The following is a 27,094-nucleotide window of genomic DNA, read 5'->3' as shown; positions in this document are numbered from 1 at the left end:
GTCTTGGTGTATTGTGTAGTTTTTGCTTTTTGGCAAATATTGCTACTAAGATATAATACTGAAATCAAATCTTTGGTCAAGTCAAGAAGACAAGGACTGTTACAAATTACATGAACTTTATGAAAATTCGTGTACAAAAAGTATAACGGTGGGGAATTCAAGGTCAAATTCTGAAGCTTACAGATCTTACAGAGTAGCTTGTTCACATGTGACAATGTAACCATAATTTATGATTTCAACATAACTTAAAAACAGACACAGATCAAATAAGATCAAAGCATAAAAAACATCAAACGCCCCAGTCGTTGCACACAGTTGGAGGCAGGAGGAGCTCGCGGTGCTCAGAGGTTGCTGCAAGAGTTCAGCTGATTCCAGTGTTTCACTCCACGTCACAGTTTAACTTCTCTGTTTGGGTGTGAGAGAGACTTGTTGGAAGTAGACCTCACCTGGTTGTAGCAGCCACAGAAAAGTCTAAATTATTTTGCTCAGGCTGCTGTCATAAGCTGGAAAGCATGGAAACTGTGTGGATGCAGATTTTTCAGCCATGTTTAAGGGGACTCTTTTTCACCTCACCTTCCTGCTGACTCCAGCAGAGCCGCTGCCTCAGCCTGGCCCATCTCTTGCACCATCTTGTAGAGAGCACCCTCCTTGTTTTGCAGTAGAGTGAAAGGACAGTCCAGCTCCTGGATGGTGCCACTGTCCAGCACCTTAGGCCAAGAGAAAACATACGGTGGTGTAACAGTTAACACAGGAACATTTTTTGCATATCTGTGTACTCTAACAGTATGAATTTATTAAAAAGCTACAGTCGGAATAGCTGAGTCACCAGTATACGGTCGCTGTCTATGATGGTGTTGAGGCGATGAGCGATGGTGAGCACAGTGCAGTCTCTGAACTTTTCCCGAATGGTTTTCTGGATCAGCTCATCTGTCCTGCAGTAACAACAAGAAAAACACTTTGAGAATCATGTGGGAAAAGTGTGTTGAGAAAGCTCCTGGATGTCTAGGAGCTCTCTGTACTGGTAATGTATCTGGAGGACCTTGGGTCAACGTTGGCCGTGGCTTCGTCGATGATGAGAATGCGATTCTTCCTCAGGACTGCTCTGGCCAGGCACAGCAGCTGCCTCTGGCCCATGCTGAAGTTGGAGCCTGACTCAGCCAGGACAGTCTCCAGCTTCCCAGGCAGCTCCTCCACCACAGACTTCATCTGTACCTGCAGTGAACATGGAGAGGAGAAACCTGTAGCTGGTCTGTGGGCAGTAACGACAAATCTGGGTGTGCTAATTAAATACTAGCCTCTTCCAGAGCTTTCCACAGGTCTTCATCAGTGTGCTGGTTGAAAGGGTCCAAGTTCTTCCTCACACTGTCAGTAAAGAGAACTGGGTCCTGGGGAGCAGAGGGGAGAGAAGTCAGGGAGAAAAATCAGTAGACTCTGCTACGTCATTAATTCTATGTACCGGATATGGATTTGGAAACGACACGCAGTATCGTATGACTTTGAAAATCTGTGTTTTGAGTTTAATTTACTGAAAATAAATGATATAGCAGTTTCAATTAATAGAAGAATAACAGAAATGGATAGCATTATTGTAACAGTGAGATTGTAACTACGTATTTCTTCAGGCAGTTGAAGTGTCATCTGATGTTGTACCTGAGGAATGATGGACATCTTCTGGCGCAGGTCATGTAGGCCAATCTCAGAGGTCACAATACCGTCGATGTAGATCTTTCCCTGGGGCTCTGCCAGGCGAAACAGAGCCGAGACCAGAGAGCTTTTCCCCGCTCCTGTTCTACCCACAATACCAACCTGACCCACAGGACACAAAACATCAACAGCTGATCATCACTCAGACCCCAACCAGCTGTTCTCCACAAACCGATGTGTCACCTTCTCTTTGGGTTGAAACGTGGCGTTGATGTCTTTGAGGACCGGTGGTCCATCCTTGCTATAAAAGAAGTTCACTCGATCAAAGGTTATCATTCCTTGGCTCGGCCAATCAGGGGGAGGACGCTTCTGAGTTTCTAAGGGTGCTTCACTCTTTAGCTCAGTGTACTCCACCACCCTCTCCACTGATGTCATCTGAAAAGCCAAGAGGTCTTTTTCAATTATGCTTTTTGTAGCCTATGTTAACGTTCATTCATAGGCATCAGGATGTTTTTATATTTTTTAAACCCCAAAACCGAAAATTCCAACTTTCCTACAAAGGGCTTTATAATTTGTACAGCATACTTTACTGTAAGTGCAGAAGTCAAGTGTCCAAAGTTTTTGTACAAATGAGGTATGATCAAAATTTGAGAGGATTAAGGGAAATGGAAACTTTGCTCCATGTAACTGTCCATTAAGTACATTTATCTTCACCCACCAACATCATTTTCATCAACATCATTCATTCAAAAAAAACTGGAAATACAAAATGTCATCACTCAGTTCTTACCATGTTCTCCACCTCTGCACTTTGTCTCACTGTCCACTGGAAATTTCCTATCAGTGTTACAGCATAGGTCAGCACAAGGCCCACCTCTCCAGCCTCCAGGCCTAATGGATCCAAAACATGAGAACATCAGAAATCAGAGGCTAGTTCAGGACTTTCTTCTGCATTAACTCACTGTGTGTGGTTAGGGTATTTAGCAAACTAAATGCAGTTAAATTAAACATTTAATTGTGTTTAGTTTGCTAAATACCCCAAGCCCATTAAGGGGCTGGTTGGTTTAAAAGTTGTGGAACTGTTTGGTTTTTCTTTCCTTTATTTTTAATAGTTTAAGTAAAGGTTTTAATAAACGTCCATTTATGGCAAATCTTATTAATCTACATTATATATTCTTGACCTGTTGCACAGATTCAATTCAATTCACATCAATTTGATTTATATAGCACCAAATCACAGCAACAATTGCCTCAAAGCACTTTATATTGTAAGGTAAAGACCCTACAATAATACAGAGGAAAACCCCAACAATCATGTGACCCCCCACGAGCAAATCCTTTGGCGACAGTGAGAAGGAAAAACTCCGTTTTTATAGGAAGAAACCTCTGGCAAAACCAGGTCAGGAAGAGGCAGCCATCTGCCATGACTGACTGTGGGTGCAGGGAATAAGACGGGACAAAGACACACCCTGGAACAGAGCCAGAGATGAACAATAACTAATGAATAAATGCTGAGTGGTGTATACGCACATAAAGAGTGAAGAAAAAGACTCATCATGGGAAGCCCCCAGCAGCCTAGAGCTATTGCAACATGACTAAGGGAAAATTCAGGGTCAACTCATCCATCCCTAAATATATGCTTTATAAAAAAAAAAGTCTTAAAAGTAGAGTTTGTCTGTCTCCTGAATCAGGGCTCTAGAGTGCGACCAATTTGGTCGCAAATGCGACCAAAATTTTCAGTGGTGCCACTAAAAAAAAAAAAAAAAAAAATTGGTTGCACCTGTGCGACGAACTGTTCGGGTAGCAAAAAAAAAAAAAAAAAAAAATCTGCAACCTTCCCTGTGGTCAACAACAGACACACATTTTGCCCTATCGTGGTGTTATGCCCCCAGAAATGTGTTCTTTGTGTTCTCTTTATCTCGCTATCGTAGCTTAGAGCGGTGTGTGTATTTTCGTAACCATGACAACACGAGAGCAGTTTACGCTGAGAGTCAGAAAGTGAATCTACTGTGTGACTCGGGATATTAGCGTGTGGGCTCATTCAACCGCCGTTACAGGATTAATCCTTTTCTCTTCGCTAAGGCATAGTCTGTGAGTATAATTCATTTTGTACAATTAAGCGGTGAAGCGTTTTGAACCGTTGTCTGTTATTCGGTTAACTTTATTGTGTCTCATATAAGCTATGCGGCTAGGCTGTCAAGCTGTGATAATTAGCCAGATGCTTTGAGCTTATTGCATCTATAATACATTTCATATATTTCATTGTATTGTGTTTACAGTATATTTCATTGTATTGTGTTTACAGTATATTTCATTGTATTGTGTTTACAGTTTCACAAAAAGTGCCCAGTAAAAACTTCTGGAATCCAATCGTCTGAGTCCTGGAGATTTTCTTGGGAGTGTTTAAGCTGAATGGAAACTTAGCCCATTACAGTGAAAAGACTGCAACGCAGCTAATAGGGATACGAGGATCGCCGCTGTACGGAGCTACCCATTATCGAGAGATAAGCAGCCTCCAATATAGCCTCGGAAAACTTCGCCGCAGCCGACATCTCCCGATACTGGAGACCCAACGACACGCAATGTCACAACGTAGCAATGCTGACAAAGGAAATGGAGACAACCAGTCAGAGTGTGTGCGCTCAAGGAGCAGTCGCTCATCTGGTACATCGTCTGGCTCAAAAATCAGCATAGCCATTGCCATGGCAAAAGCAAAGGCTGAAGCCGCGCAAGCTAGAGCGGCACATTCAAAAAGAGAAATCGAGCTTAAAGTGGAGCAAGCACGTATTCAAGCCAGCCTCGACGCACTAATCGATGAAAAAGAAAGGGATGCCGCCGTTGCTGAGGCGAACTCCCTAGTAGCTGGTCTGCAGGATATGGGTCTCGAAGTACGCAGCGAAGTTAACAGCCTGGTCCACCAGTCTGTCAAAGACCAGCGCGTAGCCGCCTTTGTCTCCGAACAGGCCAGCCTGAGCGCCAAGGGTCTATCGGCTACAGAAAATAACCTTCCCCCTTCTCAGCCAGTCACTCACCCGCATAACGCGGCTCAGACCCAAGCTGCCGCTCCTGCTGCTATTACGCCACACCAAGCTCTTCAGGGCCCCTGGAGAAGCGACGCACCAACACGACAGAGCTCCAAGTCACCCTTCTACCCCCCTCCAACTCCACTCCTACAGCAGAACCCCAAACGAGATTCTACGTTTCCCACGCATCAGCCCATCCACGGGACACTCTACGGAGGTGATTACGACCATTCTACAACCACTGACCTCATCAAATATCTCGCTCGTAACCACTTGGTGACTTCAGGTCTCACCGCATATGACGACCAGCCAATAAACTATTGGGCCTGGAAAACATCATTCCAGAACGCCATTGCCAATCTAGACCTGTCTGCTGCAGAAGAACTCGACCTCCTAACCAGACACCTGGGAAAGGAGTCAACAGAGCAGGTAAGAAGAATAAAAACGGTCAACATCAGGAATCCAACTATTGGACTGTGCTCAGCATGGGGGCGCCTCGACGAACTATATGGCTCCCCAGAAGCCGTCGAACAAGCTCTGTTCAGCAAACTAGAAAGCTTCCCAAAGCTCACGACAAAAGATCCACGGAGACTCCGGGATCTAGCCGACCTGTTGTCAGAGCTACAAGCCGCTAAAGAAGATGGCTACCTCGCGGGCATGTCGTACTTGGATACCTCCAGAGGAATTAAGCCCATCATCGAGAAACTTCCATACAGCATACAAGAAAAGTGGCTATACCACGGGACGAGATACAAACAAGAACATTTCGTCAGCTTCCCACCTTTCTCCGTGTTGGTGAACTTCATCCGCACCGAGGCGAAAGCACGTACGGACCCAAGTTTCAACCTCTTCACGCCAAGCCCCCCAAACGAGAGAATGAATAAATGGGAGAGGCCCACGAAGACGTCCGTTCACACCCACAAAACACAAGTCTCAGGCACTGCCAAGTTCGAGTCTAAGGAAAGCAGGGAACGTATTGACCCGAATAAACATTGCCCCCTGCACAAAAAACCCCATCCTCTGAGGAAATGCAGAGGTTTCCGCGAGAAGAGCTTAGATGATCGCAAACAGCTTCTGAAAGAACACTACGTCTGCTTTCGCTGTTGCTCGTCAACAGAACACTTTGCAAAGAACTGCACAGCCAAGATAACATGCACCGAGTGTGGTAGCGCTGCCCACGTGACAGCCCTCCACCCTCACCCACCTACCTGGAAATCTAAATCGTTCCCCTCCATCTCAGAGGATAGCGGGGAGGAGGACAAAGCTGATAACCAGGAGGTCAACGCAACGTGCACACAGGTATGTGGGGAAGGTCTGAGTGCTAGAGCGTGTGCTAAGATCTGTCTCGTCAGGGTGTTCCCAAACGGACGAAGAGAGGAAGCCAAGAGAATGTACGCTATATTGGATGAGCAGAGTAATCGCTCCCTCGCGCGGTCAGAGTTCTTCGAAGCCTTCAAGATCTCCGGGCGCTCGTACTCATACACACTAAAGACCTGCGCGGGACGTACGGAGACATCAGGAAGGAGAGCCAGCGGCTACACCGTAGAGCCGTTGGACGAGAAACTGAGTATCTCTCTGCCTACACTCCTCGAGTGTAACCAAATTCCCAACATCCGCGCGGAGATTCCCACCCCCGGTGTGGCCTATCATCATACCCACCTAAAACGCATCGCTGACAAGATACCACCTCCGGACCCAGACGCCAGCATTCTTCTCTTACTGGGCAGAGATATCTTACGGGTCCACAAGGTCCGAGAGCAAATAAGCGGCCCAGGAGATGCTCCCTTCGCCCAAAGGCTTGACCTGGGATGGGTCATCGTCGGAGACGTGTGCCTCGGAGGTGCTCACAGACCACCGGAGGTGAGAAGCTACAAAACAGCCGTTCTAGGGAACGGTCGTACAAGCCATCTCCAGCCATGTAACAACCAGATGAAAGTAACAGAGGTGTTTGAACAAGCACGTGACTATCAACAACATCCAGCGCGAACCCCGACGACGCTAATCGGAGACAATTTGGGGCAAACCGTCTTCGCTCGCACTCCCAACGACCACAAACTTGCTCCATCCAGGGAAGATTTGGAGTTTCTAAGGATAATGGAAGCCGAGTGTTGCCAAGACAGCTCCAACAGTTGGGTCGCACCTTTGCCGTTTAGGTCACCGAGGCAGCGACTCCCTAACAACAGGAAACAGGCTCTCGAACGCCTCGTCTCACTTCGGCGCTCACTGGAAAAACGACCACGGATGAAAGCCGACTTCCTAGAGTTTATGGAGAAGACGCTCAAGAAGGCGCACGCAGAAGCTGCCCCTCCCTTGCAACCCGGTCAGGAGCGTTGGTACTTGCCCCTGTTCGGCGTGTACCACCCCCGGAAGCCGGACAAGATCCGCGTGGTCTTCGACAGCAGTGCATCCTATGAGGGAGTATCGCTCAACGATGTCTTACTCAGTGGTCCCGATCTTAATAACAGCCTACTAGGTGTTCTTATGAGGTTTAGGAAGGAACAGGTTGCGATCACCGCCGACATCGAGCACATGTTCCACTGCTTCATCGTGAAAGAAGACCACCGGGATTTTCTCCGCTTCCTGTGGTATAGAGACAATGACCCTACCTCTGACGTCGTGGATTACAGGATGCGGGTGCATCTCTTTGGTAACAGCCCCTCGCCTGCCGTCGCAGTGTATTGCCTGCGGCGGGCGGCTAAGGCAGCAGAGGCCGACTACGGCAGCGATGCTAGGAGATTCGTCGACCGCGATTTCTACGTCGACGATGCCTTAAAGTCTTTCAGTACAGAGGAAGAAGGCATCGCAGTTCTCCAGCGAGCGCAGAAGATGCTCGCGGCTTCCAACCTCAGGCTGCACAAGGTTGCATCAAATTGTTCCGCGGTCATCAGAGCATTCCCCTCCCAGGATCGCTCTCAGGATTTCAATGGCCTGGATCTCTCCATCGATGATCTGCCTATCCAGCGTAGCCTGGGACTGTTCTGGAACATGCGCACGGACACTTTCACGTTCCAGATCGAGATCGATCAGAAGCCGTTCACCCGCAGAGGGGTACTCTCGACCGTGAACAGTCTATACGACCCCCTAGGGTTTCTAGCACCCATCACAGTTGATGGAAGACGGATCCTAAGAGAACTCACCTTGCAAGCGGAAGATTGGGACGCACCCCTTCCCAAAGACATGGAGACCGAGTGGACTAGATGGAAACAGTCTCTTCAAGACCTGGAGGGGCTCCAAATACCACGGCCTTATACGTCCCTCTCCACCACAGGAGCCCTAAGGAGAGAACTCTGCGTCTTTGCCGACGCATCCGTCAGAGCAATAGCGGCCGTAGCCTACATCAGGGTAACTGGCAAGCAGGGACAAACTGAGATTGGGTTTGTCTTTGGGAAATCGAAGTTGGCTCCCCAACCTAGCCTAACTGTCCCTAGACTTGAACTTTGTGCTGCTGTGCTCGCCGTCGAGATCGCCGAGATGATAGTCGCAGAGATGGACACAACGTATGACAACATCACCTACTACACAGACAGTAAGGTCGTACTGGGATACATCCATAACCAGTCAAGGAGATTTTATGTCTACGTACACAATAGGGTCCAACGTATCCTTCAGTCACCCTGTCCCGGCCAGTGGAAGTACGTTCCAACGCATCTTAACCCAGCTGACGTTGGGTCAAGAGCTGTAGCATCAGCCCTGCTCAGCAGTACACCATGGCTCAAAGGACCAGCCTTTCTTTGCGATGCATCAGGGCATCCATCCGAGCTTCAAGAGACGTACAATCTTGTCGACCCCGACATCGATGCCGAAGTGCGTCCACAGGTGACAACGAAACTCACCCATGTTGCTAAAGGCGTGGTACGCCCTCAACGCTTTGAACGCTTCTCCAAGTTCAGCACACTCCATGCAGCCATCGCACATTTGATCCACGTAGCTAGCTCCTTCGCTCGCTCGACGCAGGGCGAATGTCGAGGCTGGCACATCTGTCGTCCTACAGAAGAGGAGCTGCTGAAAGCCAAAGTGTGCATCGTAAAGAGTGTCCAGGGTGAGTGCTACGCGGAAGAGCTCAAGTGTATCGGTTCTGGAGTCGACATACCATCTTCCAGCAGCTTGTGGAGATTGCATCCCATTATGGACCAGGATCGACTACTCAGGGTAGGAGGTCGGATCGAGCAGTCAGGCTTAGGCATGAACGAGACTCATCCCATCATCATTCCTGGCCGGCATCACCTCGCAACTCTGCTTGTGTCCCACTATCACGAAGCAGTAAAACACCAGGGGAGACATCTTACTGAAGGTGCCGTTCGGGCCGCAGGTTTTTGGCTCGTGGGAGCCAAACGCTGTATCAGCAGTCTGCTCTACGGATGCATCACTTGTAAGAAGCTGCGAGGGAAGGCCGAACATCAACGGATGGCAGCCCTGCCGGCAGAACGGTTACAAGTAGCACCTCCCTTCACCTACATAGGTGTCGATGTCTTTGGACCGTGGGGCATCGTTTCACGCCGCACAAGAGGAGGAGTTTCGAACTCCAAGCGATGGGCGGTGATGTTCTCGTGTATGTGTTCCAGGGCAGTGCACATTGAGGTGATCGAAGCCATGAGTGCCAGCAGCTTTATTAACGCCTTGAGGAGATTATTTGCGGTCAGGGGCCCCGCGAAGCAGATACGCTCGGACTGTGGAACTAACTTCGTCGGCGCTTCCCGTGAGCTGGGGATGGACAAGGAAAACTCAGGGTTCGACAGGGTGGAGAAGTACCTCAGTAAACAGAGCTGCACCTGGGTGTTTAACCCACCCCATGCATCCCATATGGGTGGCGCATGGGAGAGGATGATCGGCATTGCCCGCCGTGAGGGACTGCATGCTGCTTGAACAGAGAAAGTCTCGCCTGACGCACGAGGTTCTGACCACGCTTATGGCCGAGGTAGCAGCAATTATGAACGCAAGGCCGATCATTCCAGTGTCATCCGACCCCGAGTCGCCCTGCATCCTCACACCAGCCATGCTCCTGACTCTCAAAACAGGCTCCGCGCCTCCTTTGCCGTCAGGCAAGTTCGAGGAAGCAGATCTCTTCAGGGAGGAGTGGAAACAAGTTCAGGGCCTGGCAGACATGTTTTGGAACAGATGGAGGCGTGAATACCTCAAAACACTGCAACTTCGACACAAGTGGCAAGGGAAACAGCCGAATCTTCAAGAAGGGGACGTAGTTCTCTTAAAGGATGATCGGGCAGAGAGAAATGAGTGGCCCATGGGCATCATCACGAAAGCCTTTCCAGGGAAGGACGGTCTGGTCCGGAGAGTCGAAGTGGAGGTCGTTAAAGATGGAAATAGAAGAGGATTCTCTCGTCCCATTACAGAAGTAGTTCTGCTTCTTTCTCCAAAGTCTGACTCTGCCAATTGATGTGGGCTCTTAAAGACCCCAAGCGGGGAGTGTTATGCCCCCAGAAATGTGTTCTTTGTGTTCTCTTTATCTCGCTATCGTAGCTTAGAGCGGTGTGTGTATTTTCGTAACCATGACAACACGAGAGCAGTTTACGCTGAGAGTCAGAAAGTGAATCTACTGTGTGACTCGGGATATTAGCGTGTGGGCTCATTCAACCGCCGTTACAGGATTAATCCTTTTCTCTTCGCTAAGGCATAGTCTGTGAGTATAATTCATTTTGTACAATTAAGCGGTGAAGCGTTTTGAACCGTTGTCTGTTATTCGGTTAACTTTATTGTGTCTCATATAAGCTATGCGGCTAGGCTGTCAAGCTGTGATAATTAGCCAGATGCTTTGAGCTTATTGCATCTATAATACATTTCATATATTTCATTGTATTGTGTTTACAGTATATTTCATTGTATTGTGTTTACAGTATATTTCATTGTATTGTGTTTACAGTTTCACAAAAAGTGCCCAGTAAAAACTTCTGGAATCCAATCGTCTGAGTCCTGGAGATTTTCTTGGGAGTGTTTAAGCTGAATGGAAACTTAGCCCATTACACGTGGACTAAACCAATCAGAGATAGTAAGGGGCGGGACCTCTCTGATTGGCCGTGGTCCAGTTGAAAGTGCAGGTGGAAGTGGGAGGTGAGTAGCTTGAATAAAGCGATATCAATTCATTAAATCCTGAATCGACTTTTAAATATAACTGTGTTTTGCCAGAAACGCCAGATTCTCAGATTAAAGCTCACAAAACCATTTCAACAACAACCAAACAGCAAATGAGAGCAGGTACAGGGATTCCACACAAAGACGTAAACACAGAGGACCGACGCATCAGAATCAACTTTGTCTTTCTCGGCTTTCTCACCCGACGGCCCGTAGACGGACACTCTGTCGGAGCTTAGCGGTTCTGATGCGTCCGGTCCGCACTGTGTTTACGTCTTTTTGCGCTGATTCTGAGCTGCAGGTTTTGTCTCTCTCCAACCAAAATTCACCGAGCAAGCAGCAAAAGAAGCAGCAAACTGCGCTTCACATTTGATCAATGTCGTCATGAATTTTGCTGTTTTGCTTCCACGACTATTAAAAAAAAAAAAAAAAAAAAAAATCACACTTCATGCACAGCTAGCTCTCTCTCTCTCTATCTCTCTCTGTACTTCAAGAACAGTTTCCCGTCTCCAATCTCTGTTTTCTGTATTATTCATTCACTTATTACCCACCAGTCTACCGTTGTTTACAGCGCTGTGGCTGCTGTCTTTTTCTTTTCTTTTTTTCACTTAAATGACCTCAGACAAGAAAGCCTATTTTTTCTGTTGTTCAATACTGATGAAATTTAAACTTTATATGCAGAACATTGTAGAATATTTTTAAGGTTATCTGCTATAAAAAGCCAGACCAGGAAAATCTGTGTTTTATTCTCAGTTACTTTCACACAAAGGCCTCTGCTGTGATGTTCACAATTCTGATGAAGTCAGTACTGATAAATGATCAGAATTATAATATATCTGACTGTCTGAGGCTAAAAGTTGAATCGAATCGGGACTTTGAAAACCGGAATCGAATGGATTATAGAAATCAGTGATGATACCCAGCCCTAGTGAGCAGCCTAGGCACGACAGACGTGGATGTAGCTGTAATAGGAAAAGAACTATTGCTAACTTTTCCTGTTAAGTTAAGGCCTGATCCTTCTGAAATTCATAGCCAGTGCTCTGACACGGTGTCATCAATCTTTGAATGCTGAAAAAGCACAGTGTATCCAGAAAAACACATTATATTATATTATATAAATTATTATAAAATTTGTGTGCGCCCAACTTTTGTGCCGGTACGCCTAACTTTTTAAAGTTAGGAGTACGCCCATGGCAAAAAGTTAGTCTAGAGCCCTGTCCTGAATACAAACTCCACAAAAGAGGGGCCTGAATACTGAAGGCTCGGCCCCCCATTCTACTTTTAAATACTCTAGGAACCACAAACAAGCTTGCAGTCTGAGAGCGAAGTGCTCTAATGGGTTGATAGGGTACTATTAGGTCTTTAAGATGAGATGGGGCCTGATTATTCCAGACCTTGTATGTTAAATTCGATTCCGGATTTAACAGGGATGCAATGAGGAAAAACCAGTGTCGGTGAAATGTGCTCTCTTGGTCTGGTCCCTGTCAGTATCTTTGCTGCAGCATTGCGGACCATCTCAAGGCTTTTTAGGACGTTTTTAGGAGATCCTGATAATAAGGAATTGTAGTCCAGCCTAGAAGTAAGTTTTTCAGCATCACTTAAACGGAATGTTTTTAATTTGAACCAGATTCCGCAAATGGAAGTCCAACACGTTTGTTTACCATATATGCACTGAATGATATATCCTGGTCAAAAATGACTCCAAAATTCCTCAGTGTTACTGGAGGGTTAGATTTTTATAGGTGAGTACAATAACCCCAGTTTTATCTGAATTTAGAAGCAGAAAAGTAGACGTTATCCAAGTCTTTGTCTTTAAGACATTTCTGTATTTTAACAAATTGGTGTGTGTTATCTGGCTTAATAGATATATAAAGCTGGGTGTCATCTGCATAGAAGTGAAAATGTATGCTATGTCTTCTGATGATACTGCCTAAGGGAAGCATGTATAATATAAACAGAATTGGTCCTAGCACCGAACCCTGTGGAACTCCATAACTAACCTTAGTGTGTGAAGAGGACTCTCCATTTACATGTACAAATTAGAGTCTGATAGATTGATATTCAAAACATTGTACAGTACCTTTAATACCTACAGCATACATAATCGCTGTAATAAAATAAATCAAGGATTTTTTCCTTCCCACTGTCGCCAAGTGCTTGCTCTAAGAGGGTCCTCTGATGGTTGGGGTTTTCTTTGTATCGTTACAGACTCTTTACCTTACAATATAAGGCACCTGTTGTGAGACAGTTTGTCTGCATGGTGCTTTAGTTCCTCACCATGTCTGAGTAAGACGCAGCCAAATGCTGTGAGAGTGATGAATATGGAGCAAATGCTGTCAAGGCGTAGTGCAAACCAGCGGGAGGTCATCAGGAACAAAAACCACGCCTCTGCAACGAGACGAAAAAATGCATTTCATTATAAAGAAGATGACCAGGTTAATCTTTTGAGCAGGTTCACTTTACAAGACATTTCATGAGACCCAAATATCTCACACATGTAATTTATTATAAAGCGATTTGTACAATATAAAGCACCTTGAGGTGACTGTTGTCATATAAATAAAACTGAATTAAAGTCTTCCAGGCTTCTTCGCTATCATTATTCCACTATCATTACTGATTTACAACATTTTTAACTATTTTTCAGCTGGAGACGCATAGCTTATCTTCCCAAGGCCTCTTAGGAGAGATAGTTGAGCAAATGATCAACTTTGAATTGACCTGTGATAACCTTTCTTAAGAGGGAAAATGCCTTTACAAATATGCTCCCAGAAGGTATTCATTGACAGACTGAGAGCAAATTATCCAGAATTCCAGTTCTACTTGGAAGTATGAGTAGTTTTCTTTATCGCTTGAAATTCCTTTAAAATCAGCTAGAAAATCTCAGTTTTAACCATCCATAAAGAGTTCATAAAGAGTAAACCTGAATGCAGGTCCTGATGGGCATCAAATGCCTTCTTTAACCTCTCCTCAGCCTTGAGGGCTCTGATGGTGGAAAGACCCTGAAGAGACAAGGACAGGTGGGAGAAGACTGGACTCCGCGCTGTAGGAAAAGATTAGCTGTGAGAAACTGTTAAACAGCCAGCGTCATTGAACCTACAGTTTAAAATGATGAGTTTATAATAGGATCGTAATAAAAATAAGCGCACTTGTTGACTCGAGACGTTTGACATCACGTGAGGTACGGAGGTAAAAGCTTCTCAAGTACAGAAAGATTATTAGGAGAGGAACAACAGGGATGAGGATGAGAGGGATGACTGAGGCTGCCACCGCGATAACGCCAGCATTCTGTAAAAACAACTAAAACAACATCGCATAATCAGAAATACTCAAATTACTGAAGGATCCTTTTAAGTGAGTCTTGTGTGTATATAGCACATATAGTAGTCTTCACTTGATAGAAGTCCACAAAAGTGATAGGTAGCATGGAGTCCATTTGGCTGACATCTTTGGAAAATCTGTTGAGTATTCGACCTGAAACAAGGGAAAAGGAACAGAAACATTATATAAAGAGAAGACTATAAATCATTCAGTCAGTAAAAGCAAAGATATGTCAGCCCTGCACCCAGCACCATTATCATGTTAAGGATGTAGGCAAGTGTAATTTTTGTCCTTTTTCTTAGTGTGTACTGTATGCTCTAGTGGGCTAATGCTAGCAAGACGCTAACATTGAAGCTACCTGGACAATCCAAAATCAGTGGGTGATATCACTACGTCCATCTTTATGCTGTCTATGTTCTGAACATGAAGCTTTACACCATACAAATCAATGCTTTCACCATTCATTGAAACGTTGCCTCATGACAAGCACCTCGGTGAAAGTGGGGAGGAAAATCCCCATTCCTCCCTGAGCCTGGTTTTACCAGGAATCTCTTCCTGTTAAAAGAGAGTTTTTCCCTCCCAAAGCACCTTTATGTGGCTGTTCTAACTTGGAGTGCCAAGTATGAATAAAACTGGATTGAACTGAACTTAATAGACCTTTTTTTAGAGGTTTAAGGCCAATGTCATCTTGGAGAACTCAGACAACACTGGAATATGTCAGGGATGTGTTTTGACTCCAGTTCTCTTCCTGGTAGAAATAGACTGGGTTATTTGTAAAACTATAGGCAAAACTCCCAATCGGTCAAAGGCATAAGGCAGGATATACCCTGATGTAATTCAACGCTTTTTCTTAAATTTAAAATAAATTCTGTGTAGGCCTCACCTATGGGGTTGACATCAAAGAAGGTAACCGGGGTGTGGAGAACAGCACTAAACATGCTGTTGTGCAGAGTCTGAGCTGATCTCACCAGCCCGTGAAATATCACCAAACTCCTGGCAAAACCAAAGACCACAGCTGCTGCTGTCAAACCTAAAAGTAAACACAGCAGGACTATATTAGATATTAGACCTGAAGACTCTAACAAGAACTATAGGTATTACTATAACTATAGGCTTACCTGAATAAATACCGAGGTAAAAAGTGAGATCAAACTTTCGAAATGAGCTAGTAACATCCATTCCACTGTCCACGCTAACAGCAGTGGCTGTGCTGTTAGAAAACTCCTCCCCTGCCCTGTCAGATGACAAGACAATTCAATCAGGTACACACGAAATGATAACTGATCTAATTTCATTTAAAAAAAACTGTCAAATGAACAGTATAAAGTTAAGCTATTGCATACTGTATTTGCCATTAAAAATATCCACATTGGTAAAGTTCTTACCAATATACCAGCCACCAGTCCTGCAGGATATATGCAACCTGTTGAAACGGACCTCTCTTTAGATCAATTTTTGAAACACAGCATGAGGAAACCAAGTTGCATGAAATGTGTGGGAGGGTGGGAAGGTTAAGTCAGGTTAGAGCAGGGGTAGGCAATCTCAGTCCACGAGGGCCGGTGTCCCTGCAGGTTTGAGATGTGTCCTCAAACCAACACAGCTGATTTAAATGGCTAAATTAGCTTCTCAACATGTCCTGAAGTTCTCCAGAGGCCTGGTAACGAAATAATCATGTGATTCAGGTGATTACCCAAGGTGAGATCTAAAACCTGCAGGGACACCGACCCTCGTGGACTGAGATTGCCCACCCCTGGGTTAGAGTCACTGTGACATTTCCACATGATTGTACAGTGAGGGATTTAATACTGATAACAGTTAATACAGACAGGTAACACCTGGAGACAGAAAGAGTGCAGGAAGGGTGTTGAAGGGTCGGGGCTTACCTCAGCTATTATGCTGAGCAGTATTATGACCATTAACACCAAAGTGTTACAGCCTGCTGTGAAGTACTTAAGGTAAACATGGCCGCTAACATTTCCTTCAGCTCGAGTTTCTTCTGTAATAGTTTGAGCAACTTCAACCTGCAAAACAATAAAATAAGTTTAGTGATAATAGACTTGCAGGTCTATTTTAACCCAAACTATTCATTTCTACCTCTGTCCATCCTTGTAATTAGGTGACTACAAAATGCTGCCATTTATGTGGGGACTCTTAATCTAATCTTTTGGAAATATACCTACATGAAGCTGATCAGTGCAGCTGCTGTCTGGTAGCAGGAGGCTGCTGGAAGAACAGTGTGACCCATGTGAGCAAATCGTCCACTGGCTGCGTAAAGACAATTTGTCTGGGTCAACCGAACATGACCCAACTGAATGTGCCTCCACATCACTTCTCAGCAGGGACACAATATCCAGGCCAGAGGTCTGCAGCTCACTGTAGGTTCCCTGGACCATGACATGACCCTGGAGAAACAAATAATGAAAATGAGCAACAATGTGTTTTTCAGTACTTAATAACAAAAAAGTCAAAAAGGCTCATCTGAAGGAACGCCTTCCTTCGGAGAAAATCATTTCTATGAATTTGGAAAATTGGAAAACCACCATTAAAAATCAGTTGTGAAGCTCCTTCTACAAAATGCAGAACCTGTGAGTAAAGGGGAACACATTAAAAAGGGGATCAAGGAGATTTAATTGGAACTGTACACAAAGCCGCATTGCCTGTTTATCCCTGACACTTTTCAGCTCGTCACCTAAGCTAACCTAAACCTAAACCTCCCAACATCACTCTACATAATGCTGGATCTCTTTCATCCAGCTGAAGCGTTTTTTGACAAACTGAATTAGATTTTTCATCTGAATGAATATGTTTCCTTAACTTCTGTAACTGAGTAGTTTTGTATTAACACATCTGGTCCAGAGACTTTGTGTTGTAAGTTAAAAAATTAATAACAATTTGGAAACGGAAATCTCACCTGACGACTGGAGATCAACGTGTGCTGGAGCTCACTCTCAGAGATTACACACCTCAGAGTAACAAACTATAACTGGTGAATGCAAACATGTTTATCCCCTGCCTACTTAAACCAGCATAAAGGGGGACAAACCTCCTTGAGGACCAGGATCTGGTCAGCCGTCCTCAGATGCTGGAGCTGGTGTGTGATGAGGATACGACACTTGTTCTTCAGCAGGCCACAGATACACCTGATTTTGATAAATAAGAGGGGGTTTCTGCACGTTTGTGACTGTTGCTTTGAAATAGTTCCATATAAATAAAACTGAACTGAATGGAATTAAAACAGTTCACATGAACTTCAATCATGCAGTGTGTACTGTCGAGCATGAGCACGATTCTCGACACCATTATTAATCAGGGTATACAGATAATTAGCACCGAACTCTTTATTACTCACTGCTCAAAAAGATGTTTTCCAACTTCTGCATCCACAGCACTTAAAGGGTCATCCAGGAGGTAGATGTCTGCATCCTGATATACAGCCCTGAAAACAAGGACACACAGTGGGGGAATCTTATTTGTCAGGAAAAAGACTGAACTTTCACATAAACTATAGCAAATGTAACAGCACAAGTGTGTGCATGCAGGGTAAAAATACATGCACCCCAACATCTAGCTACTTGTTGCCTCTAGTTTAGGTTCCTTAGAAACTCAGACTAACATTTGAATGCGTCACGGTGATACAATACGTGTAAGTTTTCTTCTAGGTAGCGTTCTTACTACATGATGTCCATGTACCTTGCCAGGTTGACACGAGCTTTCTGTCCCCCACTGAGTGTGGCCCCTCTGTCCCCGATCAGTGTCAGATCTCCATCTGGGAACAGCTGCAGGTCCTGAATTTGAAACAATGGAGGCGTAACTTGCCTACAATCATCAAGGGCATGAATGTCATGATAATTTTGAGTTTTTAATGATTTATTTGAATTGTTCTTTTTCCAGAATGAAACGATTGTACAGAAAAAAGGCCCTGCTCCAAAGTCGACACCTTCAAGCTTGATTGAAATTTGCCGTTCCCCCACATGGACAAACAAATAGCTTCTGATAAAATGTTTTATGGTCAGACAAGAGAAAGACTGAGATGTTAGACCACAATATATTTAGAGGAACAAAGGTGAGGCTTTCAAAGGCAGCTCTCCCAGGATGGCCAGCTCCATACCAGGAAACTAACCAATTTAAACAAACTGCCAAGAAGAGTGGTCAAAATATCTAGACAGAATCCACCAGAAGATCATTGATGGCCTCCAAAAGTGTCTGTTTGAAGAGCAACTTGCAAAGTGATATTGAACTAAATACAGCTAAATGAACACCAATAAATTGGTGAGTATATATTTGAGGTTGTTTGTATATTTTTGATCCATAGATTAGAAAAAATCCCAAATAAAAGCTTAAACTTGTTTTAAAGTTATTGAAGATGTGTGCTGTACAATCATTCCACTATAGAAAAAGAACAGTTAAATAACCATGACATTCATGCCTGGGATGAGTGCATGCAAACTTCTGACCACAGCTGTACTTCAAATGAGACATAAAAGAAAAGCACAACTAATACTGCTTTACTTTCAAGAAAAGATGTGACGTCCCAAAGTCAAATTTCAGAATTTGCTCCTAAACTATAGCAAACAATGCAATTAATCAATATGATTATAATTGACTTTTGAAGGCTGCTGGCTTTTATCAAGGTCATCTGATCATATTGTTGGAGCTAATCAGCATTTTCTATAGGTAGGAACCCACCTTGTAAGATTTTACACCAGAGGGTAAAGAGCGGTTCGCCTTGAGCTGCTGGCCTAACATGAACTGGTTAACTTGCAGCATTATATCTCACCTTCTTCAGAGCACAGGCTCTGAGGACCCTCTCATACTTTTTAGGATTCAGTTGTTTCCCGAACAGGATGTTGCTGCGGATGGTTCCAGGGAACACCCAGGGTTGCTGGGCTGCATAGCTTATTTGACCTATGACCTTTAATGTGCCTGTGTCATAAGGCAGCTCTCCCAGGATGGCACTGAGCAGAGATGACTGAAGAAAACACAGATGTTATGAACATGTGACCCTGAAAACACAATTTTGAATGTTCTGACCTAAAGGCTAAATGATAAGTCAGTTGCGGACCTTTCCGGCCCCCACTGGTCCGATCACAGTGAAAAGCTGGTGTGACTCTGCTGTGATGGAAACATTGTGCAGAGATGGTGCATCCAAACTCTAAAAAAAAGAAGAAGAATGTATTAATTAATGCACAAATTTTGAATTTAAAATTATGCAAGATGACTCATTATCAATATGAGTTTTAAACTTTAACATTTACCTTATCCCAGTAGCAGGTCAGTGCCTCAATTTCAATAGCGTTCTCCATTTTTCCCTCCAAAGGCAGTGCGAGATTTTTTCTTTCAAGCTCTTCCAGGACGAGAAAATTCTTGAAAGATATTTAATGGACACACGTGCTTTGAAACATAAACTAAATTAGCACAGTTCTCTTGCTTTACCTATCCACAAATTTAGAAACAACTACATTTAAGATTAAAAAGAGTTCTGATGTCACCACCAATCTTTTATCCATTTTTTTGCAGGACAGTTACAATATCTGCAATCAATCTGGACATCACTTTAGGATCTATTTGACAGATGGATTCTCCATGATGGAAAACATCATGAATTTCAATTCTATTTTAGTTCAACAGCACCAAACAAGCATCACAACAACAGTTGCCTCAACATGCTTTATATTGTAACCTAAAGAGACAATACAACAATGCAGAGAAAGTCCCAACAATCAGATTACTCAGATGAGCAAGCACATGGTGAGAGTGGGAAGGAAAAAATCCATTTTAACAGGAAGAAACCTCCATCAGAACCAGGCTCAGGGAAGACCGTAACATTAAGTCAACACGATTTTTGTTATGTAAAGTTCTCTGAACTTTTTAGACAATAGAAAAGTAGTAAATCGGTCATTATGGTACTAATGACAGATATCAGCTACGGTTTTGTTACTTGTATTCCAATTTATGAAAGAACAGAATTACCTTAATCCTGCGAATGCTCACAACAGTCTCTGACAATTTCTCAATGGCCAGAGGAAAGAACAGGGTCACTGTGAGCTTAATTGTACCATACAGGGATGCAGTGACAAACACACTGCTGGCAGTGATGGTGTTGCCCAGGAGGGCGTAGACAGTGAAGGTGACAAACACTGTCATCTTGCTGCTGGCAAAGAATGAAGCCATGTTGAGTCCTCGCAGGTAGGAGCTTTTTAATATCTGATGAATTTCTTTCCTAGGAGTAAAGAAGAACATAGGGAGGCTTAATATGTAAAATCAGAAGACTTTATTTAGAGTGTCACACCACTGTCAAAAAAAAGAATGCTCAAATGACTACAACTGAAATACTTACGTCTAAATAATTATTTTCTTCATCAGACCATGAAGAGTGCAAAGACATACTAACATACAAGACCTTGAACTATCAGGCCTCATCTTATCTTAAATATCACCCCAATAGAGCACTTTGCTCTCAGACTGCAGGCTTACTTGTGGTTCCTTGGTTATTGTAGTAGATAGAGCGACTTCAGCTTTCAGGGCCCTTTTCTGTTGAACCAGCCCCCAGTTTGGATTTCAAGATTAGCATTAAAGTTTTGCTTTTTGATAAAGTTCATAGTTATGGCTGGATCAGGTGACCCTGGCCCTGAAACCTACCTAATTTATGCTTGTGTTTCTTCTTCACTAACCTCTTTTCACCCTCTGTTTATACACCACTCTAGAGTTAATCATTAGTTATTATTAATCTCTGGTTCTCTTCCACACCATGGCTTTATCCTGTCTTCCTCCCCTAACCCCCAACCAATTGCACCAGATGGCTGCCCCTCCCTGAACCTGGTTCTCCCAGAGCTTCCTTCCTGTGTTTTTCCTTCCCACAGTTTTCATGTCTTTATCACATATTTTCTGTGCATTTTTTGTATTTTGTGGTCTTATATTTATTAGCCTACAAAGATTGAGTTAACAAGGTTTATCACGTATAATATGTGATTCTTGATATATTTACAGTGATGCTTCTTGTTTTGTTTTTTTTATTTCCTCTCACACAGGTGGTTGTTATTGTCTTTTTAAGTTTGTATTTAAGCTTCCCAGTTTGAATGTTAGACCCTCGTGAAGTTTCTCTAGTCGATACACGTAGGTCAAGTTTATCCTCGCTGTGCTTCTACAAATTGCATTAAACTTTTTTTTATCTGGCAGTACAGTGGTTCTGAGTTTTCTGCTTTTTTGCCAGGAAGTGGTACAGTAGGCAACGTAAAATCACCGAACAGGGTCACTGGATGGTAAATGGACTGATTCTTATATAACCCTTTTTTACTCTCGAAAAAAATGAAAAATAATGTACATTTCAAAATTATACAAAAAGGTATTTTTCAGGGAACACAAAATGGGTTAACAATTTAAAGCTGTTGTGCAGCAATGGAGGTTGATCAGGTCTTGAAAGCTGGTGCTACTAATTCTTACAGGTGTTCCAGCTTTTCTGGATTACTTACAACCCCCTCTGCCTGCATGAAAGCAGTGTTGGAACACACTGTGGTACCATGCCCTCGTGAGCATCAGCTGAACAGCACTGTACTGCAAAAAGTAGTTTGTGGTGAGAAAAAGGTTTCTGAGAGTTAACAGCTTCCGTGATCAGTGGCTAACAGGGCAACAGCTTTAAACACAGCTTAATAATGGTCATAGTAAGTCTCAGTTTCAACTGTGAAGAGAAGACTTCGAGCTGCAGGTTTGACAGGACAAGCTGCAGGAAGAAAGCCATCGCTAAGACGTCAGAATAAGACAAAGAGGCTTGCCTGGGTCATGAAACATCGCCACTGCACTACTGAAGACTGGAAGAAGGTATTATAGAGCAATGAATCAAAATTTGAAATCACCGGTTCATCACGCAGGATCTTCGTACGCGAAAGGATGGCTCTACAGTGTGTGGCATCAACTGTCAAACATGGAGGAGGAAGTGTGATGGTCTGGGGCTGTTTTGCTGGATTCCAGCTCGGTGACTTGTACAGAGTGAGAGGCACCCTGAACCAAAATGGCTAACACAGCATTCTGCAGCGCCATGCAATACCCTCTAGTTGGTCAGGGTTTCATCCTATTGCAACATAATGACCCAAAACAAAAGTCCGAGCTATGCCAGAACTACCTCAGGAACAAAGAACAAGATGGTAAGCTGGAAAACATGGAGTGGTCTCCAGTCTCCAGACTTAAACCCCATCGAGCTGGTTTGGGATGAACTGGACAGAAGAGTGAAAGCAGAGCAACCTAAAAGTGCCACACATTTATGGGAACCTCTGCAACCGATATGGGAAGAACTTTCTGAAGAATATTTGATCTCTGTTGTAGAAAGAATGCCACGGGTGTGTTCAGCTGCCAAAGGTGGAATTATAGAATACATTTTGGTCTATAAATTGATTCCATGATAATTGTTTTACTTGAATTGCTTATTTGTACTATGCTTTCACTTCAGAGTGCAATGCAACATTAAACTGCATAACTTTCAATTATAAAATGGAAAAATTGGGGTGTTCTAAAACCTTTGACCGGTAGTGTACGTGTATCGAGTCTGTCAGTACTTGCCTGACTACATTGTGCCAAGTGTAAAATTTGGTGGAGCGGTGAGATCTGGAGTTGTTTTTCAGGAGTTGGGCTCATCTTAGTTCCAGTGAAACTAACTCTTGATGCATAACAAGACATTTTGGACAATTTCATGCTCCCAACCTTGTGGGAACAGTTTGAGGACGGCCTCTTCCTGTTCCAACATCATTGTGCAACAGTGCAGAAAACAACATCCAAATAAACATGTATCAATGAGTCTAATGTGAAATAACTTGACTGGCTTGCACAGAGTCCTGACTTAAACCTGACAGAACATCTTTGGGAATAATTAGAGCGGAGGCTGTGAGCCAGACTTTCTCATCCAATATCAGTGTCTGACCTCACTTCTGGAAAAATGGTTAAAAATTCCCATAAATATACTCCTAAATCATAATAAACCTTATGGATTAACAATGGGATGTCACTCAATTTCATATGCGTGTGAAGGCAAACGAGCAAGAACTTTTGGCAATATATCTTGGTGTTGCATGTATCTCATGCAACACCAAGATCATGTGTTAGTTTGCTTGACCAAAGGCTCAGTCCAGCATAGCGTCAACATATCGTTTGGTAATGATGGAATGCTAATACTGGGAATACATTTAGCTTGACTCAGCAGAAAATGACAGTTAATTATAGATTTGACCTTACTTTAGAACATTAGCAAAACAGCTTTAAAAAAAATTGTTTGTCGAAAGCTTTGGTACGGCCTCTAAGGACATTCAGTGCGGGGCCTCTCACAAGAATGTAATGATTCAGCATCTGCAGAGGCCCCGAAGCCTGAGGCCTTGCGCTTGACGGAAAGAACGTAACGTTCTTTGTTTTGTGTTTTGATCAAGATGAAGGGTTTTGTCTCTTCTCTACAAATCATTAAAAAAAACCCCAACTTAAAATCCATTTAAAATATAAAAATAGACAAACCATTTCACCATAAATCAACCCTGTGTTAGAATCCAAATGTACACATTACTTCATATTTACTACATATTTAGTAGTTTTGTAACTGTGGATATCTTAAGAAGTCTTTATTATCAAAGACTCATTGAGACTTGAAGGTTGACTGTAAAACATTTTTCTTCCTGAAACTGTAACCCTGAATTAATCATGACTACAATGCAACCCAAGTTTTCACACAGAAAAATAATGTTGAGCTGTTGTATAATCCACACCAAAAGTTCAAGCTTCACCGACTTCCTCACTCTCTGTCTGTACATGGCCAATATTAAAATACTGGCTTCTGTAAAGCAAACCTCTTTATACCATATCACCCCAATAGAGACTTCTGACTTACACGTGGTAAGTATTTAAAATCAGAATGAAGAAGGCAGAGCCTCCCATTCAATGCTGGTCACTAGTAGTGACAAATTTCCTCTGTGGTTATTCTAAGTACATTTAAGCTGAAGATGGATGGAAAGTTTTGAAGGCTACAATGGATTACTGCTTGATGTCACAAGGACTGATTTTGAGTGGGTTTCTTTCAAAGAATCTCAGAAGGTGTTGATGGGAACAATAAGTGACAGTTAACATATAAAGTGCAGAGCAAACATAAAGGATTATCATTAACCAGACATCAATGCTGAGAAAGTTGAGGATTAATGAATTAATACAAATCTAAGCTGTTCTTTAAGAGCAGTACATCAAAGCAATAAGGAATTCTCCTTGTTGTTAATTCTGATTAATTCTTCTTGTAGCTAATCCATATGAACTCCCATGGGCCCTAAGAGGTTACCAGAAAAAACTGTGATTGCAGTGATTTAAAGAAATTGATGAGCTCTGCAGAGATAAGAAAATCCAATACAGATCATGCTATTAATGAAATCTCTTTACATTTTCCCAGACATGCCTAACTTTATATGCTCAAGCTCTTTGTTCTTGTTGATGAGGAGACTCATAAGCACACATAAAACATTAGGCACACCAAAGGATGTTTTCAACTGTATACTCTAACTAAAAAAATATAGGAAAAATCATGCTGGATATCAATGCTGACTACACTATGGACTGTGTATTGTGTAAGGAATGAAAGGATGTCAGATTGTTTCATCGAAATGAAAATTATCAACCTATAGAGCTGAAAAATATATATTTTGTTGAAATATCACTGCAGCAGCTCAAAATGGTACTTAGCAGTTTGTATTATTCCCATAAGTTTAACTGACTTGATGCTATAATCTCATCAAAAAGTGTTCCTTTGATTTTTACATGTATAGGACCAGTTCTCCGCTGTTCCAGAAGAGCACAGTGGTTCAACATGGATCTCCGCCTCCAGACAAACCACACATTATGTGAACCCTACATTTCTCATTCGTTTGGCAAATGAGAAAAGTTCCTGGGCTGATGGAGCAAGCCTGATCTGTGGTATGATCTTTCTTTATGCCCCTGAAGTTTATCGGTCCTGTTCACTATTTTAAAAGACAGCTAAAGACATGTCTGATATTTTCAGTTCATTTCATTTCCACATGTGTCGAAGCATTAATCATATTGGTCGTTCCAAATCATAAAACTGCAGGATGACGAGTCAGTTTATTAAAATATTTATTTTGACAGTTTTTGATTCACTGTTTATACTCATAATTATTATGGGAGCACATTATAAGAAGAAGAAATTCCTCTAAAAAACTTAGCTGATTCTTCATAAAACCTGTAGTTCTTACCTTCTGACTTCAGTCACCAGAGCTGAGAACGGTTTCTCCCAGGCATACATCTTGATTATCCTGATACCAGACACCACTTCGTTCATGATACGGATTCTGTTGTCAGTAAGGACTGCTGTTTTGCTCCTGCAAATATAAGCACCATTTACACTGTGTCCATTAGAGGCTAAAAAAACCATCTAATCAAAATTGTATAAAAACAGGCAGACAATGCGCATAATAAAAGAACGTTATCGTCAGAAACAATAATGTCCAGCTTCTGTATTCTTCGTCCATACCTGAAGATGCCAAAGAGTTTTCCAAACCAGGTTTGTATCGGCATCATGAGTGCGATGGCTGCTACACCTGCCAGGCACGAGGCACCGATCTCATACCAAAGGAAAACAATGATCACCACTGCTTGGAGAGGTCCCACCCACAGGTAGTGCAGATTAAGTGTAATCTATAGAGAGCATGATTGTTGACGTGCAGAAAACATGCTGGACAACTTGTCCAAACCTTACAATTTTTTACAAATCTGTGTGAAGATCTTGATGTTAAGGGCACAACTTGGTTTAAAAATGTCATCAAATACAATTAAATAATCTCATCATGTGTTTGAGTACATGATTCTCTTACCTCATCGAAACGATTAACATCATTTGAAAGGAGGTTCACTATTTGCCCAGTGGTTGTTTGTCCCATGGATTTAGCACTGAGTCTGAGAGCCTGATGAGAGGAATTTTACTTAACTGCTCAAAAAACAATTTTCACAACACCGACAAGTATAGATGGATCCATCGGAACATATTTCTGACAGAGATAAGCTGACAACTCTTCATTTGTACAGATTTTTCACTGACCTTCCTGTAGATCATGTGACACATAGCCACTCTAATCCTCATGCCTGTTCTTAGGACATGATAGAAGTAGAGATGTTGGAGGATAGTCAGTCCAAGCGTGGAGATGGACATCGCAGCAGCGTAAACATACGCCATGCCAAGACTTCTCTGATCATCGGGGTCACCATTCTCAAAGAAAAGGATTATCTTCCCCAGAAGAAGTGGCTGGATCACTTTGATTGTCTCCTTTATGACAAAGACAATGAATGCAAGCTTACATTCATCCTTTCCCAGACTTTAGGAAGTGGGTTCAAATGGCTGCTAGATATTTGAGCCAATTTTTGTTACAAGAAAGGTCTCTGAGTACATTAGCATGCTTATTATTTCATTACAAATAACTCATCTGACACCTCCACATGACCAGTCGACATACCAGGAAAAAAACAAATATCCCAGCCATTGCATAGGACCTTCCATAGCACTTTATAAGGACTCTGGTGAGTTTTGGCTTCAGGAGTTCCTTTGTAGCATGTCTAACTTCACGGTCCCAAAATCTGCAAGATAAACATGGAGATTATTAGATTAGGCTAACCTATGAGGTAACTGTGAAAGGTACAACTTCTCTGGTACAAACAGAAGTACACACTATAAGTTGAAGTTAAGCAAACAACATTTTATGTCAATCTAGACACAACATTGATCTTTAGACCAATCTAGAACAACAAATGGCAATGTAACTATTTAGGATATAGTCACACCAACATTTTAAAAAAATCATTAGCAAATAAACCTTCCAAATGAGAACCATACGGCCGCACAGTGGCAACATACTCATTTGTTACAAGAAGTATCAGGTTAATGGAATGGCAAACAGCAATTCAATGATCCACCAGTGACACTGCCACTTACATCTTCATCAAATGAATGGCACAGAGAGCTGGTTAGCATTTCTGACTGAGAGAGCTGGGAACATTTACAC

At 43.0% G+C, this 27,094-nt stretch overlaps 1 protein-coding gene across 1 annotated transcript; it reads right to left on the bottom strand.

The window, feature by feature from the left end:
• Position 1: 1 nt before the first annotated feature.
• LOC146681531 (ATP-binding cassette sub-family C member 4-like) lies at positions 2-25,616 on the bottom strand. Its single transcript, XM_085448780.1, has 26 exons — positions 25,573-25,616; positions 25,295-25,420; positions 20,043-20,292; positions 19,328-19,435; positions 19,135-19,224; positions 18,850-19,041; positions 17,763-17,857; positions 17,422-17,508; positions 17,116-17,212; positions 16,253-16,474; positions 15,956-16,093; positions 15,458-15,495; positions 15,191-15,306; positions 14,956-15,102; positions 14,146-14,225; positions 13,901-14,051; positions 13,675-13,794; positions 13,029-13,139; positions 2,435-2,535; positions 1,888-2,079; positions 1,651-1,806; positions 1,296-1,385; positions 1,040-1,212; positions 827-932; positions 574-707; positions 2-405 (listed from the first exon to the last, which is right to left on the bottom strand). Exons 1-26 carry the CDS (start codon positions 25,614-25,616, stop codon positions 390-392), a joined length of 3,180 nt encoding a protein of 1,059 aa, XP_085304906.1. The 3' UTR covers positions 2-389.
• Between the last annotated feature and the right edge of the window lie 1,478 nt (positions 25,617-27,094).

Source organism: Copadichromis virginalis, linkage group LG23, assembly GCF_057382275.1.
Source record: "Copadichromis virginalis isolate Kocher_CV1m ecotype Utaka linkage group LG23, C_Virginalis_male_GT1.1, whole genome shotgun sequence".
NCBI lineage: Eukaryota > Metazoa > Chordata > Actinopteri > Cichliformes > Cichlidae > Copadichromis > Copadichromis virginalis.
This window is presented reverse-complemented; position numbering and strand designations above follow the sequence as displayed.